The following is a 4,417-nucleotide window of genomic DNA, read 5'->3' as shown; positions in this document are numbered from 1 at the left end:
TCATTCCTATAGGTATCCATAAAGAAATTCTCAAAAAAAAATTCTAACTCTTCTAACTATTATTATTTTTTTAATTTTCTCATTGCATAATCCATAAACCAAACGCATGTACCTCTAATTTACACGTCCACTCACAACTCATCATTTCATGACACCAAGAAACCGAATAAAAATCCAAGGGCGAATATTCCACCAACTCACTGTCCTTCCTAGTTCCTATATTCCAAAGGCATCACACCTTCGTTCCAAATCAACGGCCACGATTCAACTCTCCCATCTAACGGCCAGATTCCACCCTCTCCCTCCCCATTATTAGGGTTTGTCTTTTTCACTACTCACACCATTTTTACACACTTTCTCGCATTTTCCGCTTCACTTTCTCAGAAAAATCATGGTGAACGGTCCCGGACTTTACTCCGATATTGGCAAAAGAGCCCGAGGTAGTAACCGATTCATTCTTCTATATATTGTTATTCTCTTTGAATTTCTAACTCACATCGTGAATTTCAATTTTAGATCTTTTGTTCAAAGATTATCAGAATGACCACAAGTTCACAATCACCACCAAGACTTCTACTGGATTGGTATATTTTTATTTTCTTACAATTTGATCATTTTGAAGTAGTTATGATGAATATGTTTCAAAATGGTTCAAGTTAAGCTGTTGAAGTTTCTGGATTTTACTGTAGTTGGATTATTGTTAGTTAGGTTGTATTTTTGTTTTTTTGATTTTTTTGTTTTGTTGTGTTTGAAGGCGAGTTCTTAGTGTTGTGATAGTTTCAATGGGTTTTTTTTATTCAGGAAGTTACTTCAAGTGGAGTCAGGAAAGGTGAGATTTTTTTGGCTGATGTCAGTACCAAGTTGAAGAACAAGAACATCACCACTGATGTCAAAGTTGACACTAACTCAAATGTGAGTTGAATTTTTAATTGTAGCTGTAAAAGTATTAGTTGCATTATTTTCTTTTGACTTGCTTGTTTTGATGTAATAGTTTTTAAAAAAAACTGAAGATGGAACAACGTTTTTGCCTAGGTCCCTTTGCTTGTGATATACTACTAGTTTATTATCTATGAAGCACAAACTCTGACACATACACCGGGACATTACCCGACACACGGACACTATTATGTCATAAACATAGGACATTGACACTGCTACTTATATGATAGTATTTAACATTCATTTATTAGGTGTCAAGTGTCGGATACCGTGACACGCCTACTCTTAGAGAGGTGTCTGTGCTTCGTAGTATACACTACATTTATTGCTTTGTTTTTGGGTTTTGCAAAGTTTTATGGATGTAGTTATTTTCTGTGTATGTGCTTGACCATTTCTAAAGTAATATTCTCTTCCATGATATTGTTAAGAATTTGAACATCCTTCATATTCTTCAGGTATTGTATTCATAATTATGATATGATTAAAGGTATTCTTTAGGTATTGTATTCATAATTATGATATGATTAAAGGTATTCTTTAGGTATTGTATTCATAATTATGATATGATTAAAAGTATCTCATGTCTAGTTAGATCTCATGCTATGTGTCTTATGTTTGATTGGATATTGTTCAGCTACTCACAACCATAACTGTGGATGAAGCTGCACCTGGTCTCAAGACAATTTTTAGCTTCACTCTACCTGATCAAAAATCTGGCAAGGTAACTAGCATTAATGCATTATCCTATGTTGCATCTTGTACAGTATTTTCCTCGATCTTTAATACAAGCAAAATGTTGCCAAAATTGAGTTGTACTTCCCAGTTATCCTGGATTATGACTTTTACTCTCTCTTTCTCTTGAGTTTAACAGGTGGAGTTACAGTACCAGCATGATTATGCTGGGATCAATACTAGTATTGGGTTAACTGCGAGTCCTGTTGTTAACATCTCTGGTGTGCTTGGAAATAATTTGATTTCTGTTGGGTCAGATGTTTCTTTTGATACTGCCACCGGCGACTTTATCAAGTACAATGCAGGGTTGAATGTTACTCATGCAGACCTTATTGCGTCTCTAACTCTGTAAGTAGTTGTCTCAAGGCGATACACACACCAATTTTATGTAGTGTTATCTATGCTCTTATACAACTTGAATTGATCTCCTGATTTATTTGTTCTGTTTTTTGTTGTTTTGTTGATGAATGTAGCAATGACAGAGGTGACACCCTTAATGCCTCGTATTACCACGTAGTGAGCCCACTGACTAACACTGCTGTTGGGGCGGAGTTTTCACATAGCTTTTCCAGCAATGAGAATGTACTCACCATCGGCACGCAACACGCCCTTGATCCAATAACCTTGTTGAAAGCTCGGGTGAACAACTATGGCCGGGCAAGTGCTCTGATCCAGCATGACTGGAGTCCCAAAGCTCGTTTTTCTCTAGTCGGGGAAGTTGATACCGCAGCCATTGACAAGAGTGCAAAGGTCGGTCTTGCTGTGGCCTTGAAGCCTTAGACCTGGTTATTTTGTAATTGATTGGTTGTTTATCTGGTGGTGGAGGCAATAAGTTTAGTGGTAAGGTGTTACTTTTCTAATGAACCTTTTGTCCTTCATTTTGGAGCTCTTAATTTCTTCATGTCTTGGTTGGTTCAGGGTGCGAAATCAATAAACCCAGGACAATTTTCTAATTTGTAGCTATTCAACAAGTACACTTGAACCTCATTTATTTAGATGCACCTTTGAGTAAGTTTTTGGGCATGGAAGGTGATAGTCCTGCAATCTGAATGTTGTTGAGAGTATATCGAAGCACTGATTTATGCTTGTGTGTATTTCCTTTCTTTTTTTTGTTGCTATTTTTCAAAAGTTAACATCCAGCTTTTTTCTAGTAATATAATAATGATTGAGTTTTAATTGGTTAAGAAACAACAGTACTCATTTTATTGATGGACAAAAATGAGACTTGGTTGGTTTACTCATTTTATGAGCAAGTATAGTAGTATTAAATTTAAATACTAGTTGTTCACGAGAACTAATTTTAATCCTTGTAACTTTTTATGTGGATCTAACATTTACCAAAAATAATGTTATATATCAACCAAGTTTTTTTTTACCGAAAATATATCGTTAAAAATTTTGAATTTTTTTCGATGAAGAAAAGTCAGTTCAAATGGTAATTGAGTAGAGACATAGTTCAAATGGTAATTGAGTAGAGCCATTCGAGTGGCTACTTGCTTAGTAGGAAGTATTTATTCAATGATACAAATATAGTTAATCAGATGGTTACGAAAAAAAGTAATTAAAGTTAAATTGGGAATTGAAAAATGACATTTATTTTGGAACAAAATATTTCTACAATTGAATCATTCATCGAAAAATAATTATTAAAATATTTTTGTTAATAATAGTTAGTATTAATTAAATAAATAAAAATACATTGGTGAAATATAATAATATTAAATATTGTATTAATATTTTATAGAGAGAACTATTTTCCGACAAAGAAAAAGTGTAAATATAATACTTTTAATTGAAAATTGAAAATTGATATATTTTTGGAAACAAATAGTATAAATATAATACTTTTTATAAACTGAAAATCGAAAAATGATATTCATTTAGGAACAAACTATTTTTTACAAACAAGTCATTTATTTTTAAAAAAGTATTATTTATTATATTTTTATTAATTTTTAGCTGTAGAATAATTAAATATAGAAAAATCAAATAAATTAATTCATTCTTATAGAATTGAGTTAGGACAAATTACATTTCTTAATATGATATCAAGAGTCTCGTTTAAGATTTGGTGGACCACCTACTATCAGATTTTCGCTATCTAGTCACCCACCATTTATTTTCACGCTCCAGTTGTCTAGTCTTTGACGTGAGGGTGTTAAAAGTTATATATGTGCTTATAAGTGAGGGCAATTCTCACTGTACTATTCAATTTTATAGAATTGAGTTAGATCCAACCACACATTAATAAAATAAATAATAATATTAAATGTTCTATTGATTTTTTTATAAAAATAACTATATTGCAGAAAAAGTGTAAATATAATAAATACTTTTTATAAGATTCATCAAGGTAAATATAATATTTGTTAAACCAATTCGTGTTGTAACGTGCGTCTAGAGGACACAAGTCCAATAAAATGAAATGACAATTTATTTGTACACTTATATAGGGTAAAAAAAACATATCTTAAAAATTCTAAAATATCCTTCAAAAATGCATCTTCGAAGTCACCCATATCCTAATTTTAAAAAATTCGGATATGCATCTCCAAAATCACCCATAATTAGATTTTTAATAATTTCGGATATGCATATCCGAATTCACCAAGAAGCTGTTTCGGAGATGCATATCCGAAATATGGTCTGATCTGAGTGAATCATTTTTTTTCAAAACAACAACATAGTAGAAATAAAATTAAAACCTCCTACTATTCGATAAAATGTAACAGAAATAAAAAATATG

At 32.0% G+C, this 4,417-nt stretch overlaps 1 protein-coding gene across 2 annotated transcripts; it reads left to right on the top strand.

Moving 5' to 3' along the window:
- Positions 1-231: 231 nt before the first annotated feature.
- Positions 232-2,683, top strand: LOC131631079 (mitochondrial outer membrane protein porin of 36 kDa-like). 2 transcript variants are annotated; one of them, XR_009292606.1, is made up of 7 exons: positions 232-440; positions 517-584; positions 802-912; positions 1,574-1,660; positions 1,811-2,019; positions 2,145-2,511; positions 2,590-2,683. XR_009292606.1 is itself a non-coding variant. In XM_058901862.1 (6 exons), exons 1-6 carry the CDS (start codon positions 392-394, stop codon positions 2,449-2,451), a joined length of 831 nt encoding a protein of 276 aa, XP_058757845.1. In that variant the 5' UTR covers positions 233-391; the 3' UTR covers positions 2,452-2,683. The 2 variants fall into 2 exon arrangements, 1 of the variants encoding a protein (XP_058757845.1); XM_058901862.1 differs by having other exon boundaries at positions 233-440; positions 2,145-2,683.
- The last annotated feature ends 1,734 nt before the right edge of the window (positions 2,684-4,417 follow it).

This window comes from Vicia villosa, unplaced genomic scaffold, assembly GCF_029867415.1.
Source record: "Vicia villosa cultivar HV-30 ecotype Madison, WI unplaced genomic scaffold, Vvil1.0 ctg.000764F_1_1, whole genome shotgun sequence".
Taxonomy (NCBI): domain Eukaryota; kingdom Viridiplantae; phylum Streptophyta; class Magnoliopsida; order Fabales; family Fabaceae; genus Vicia; species Vicia villosa.
Note: the sequence above shows the minus strand (reverse complement) of the source record. Positions and strands in the feature narration are given on the sequence as shown.

Excerpts from the sequence above, each read along its gene's own strand:
- LOC131631079 (XM_058901862.1), top strand. The coding sequence starts at position 392 with ATGGTGAACGGTCCCGGACTTTACTCCGATATTGGCAAAAGAGCCCGA. Across the intron at positions 585-801 it reads CCAAGACTTCTACTGGATTG|GAAGTTACTTCAAGTGGAGT; the intron begins GTATATTTTTAT and ends TTTTTTATTCAG. Across the intron at positions 1,661-1,810 it reads CTGATCAAAAATCTGGCAAG|GTGGAGTTACAGTACCAGCA; the intron begins GTAACTAGCATT and ends TGAGTTTAACAG.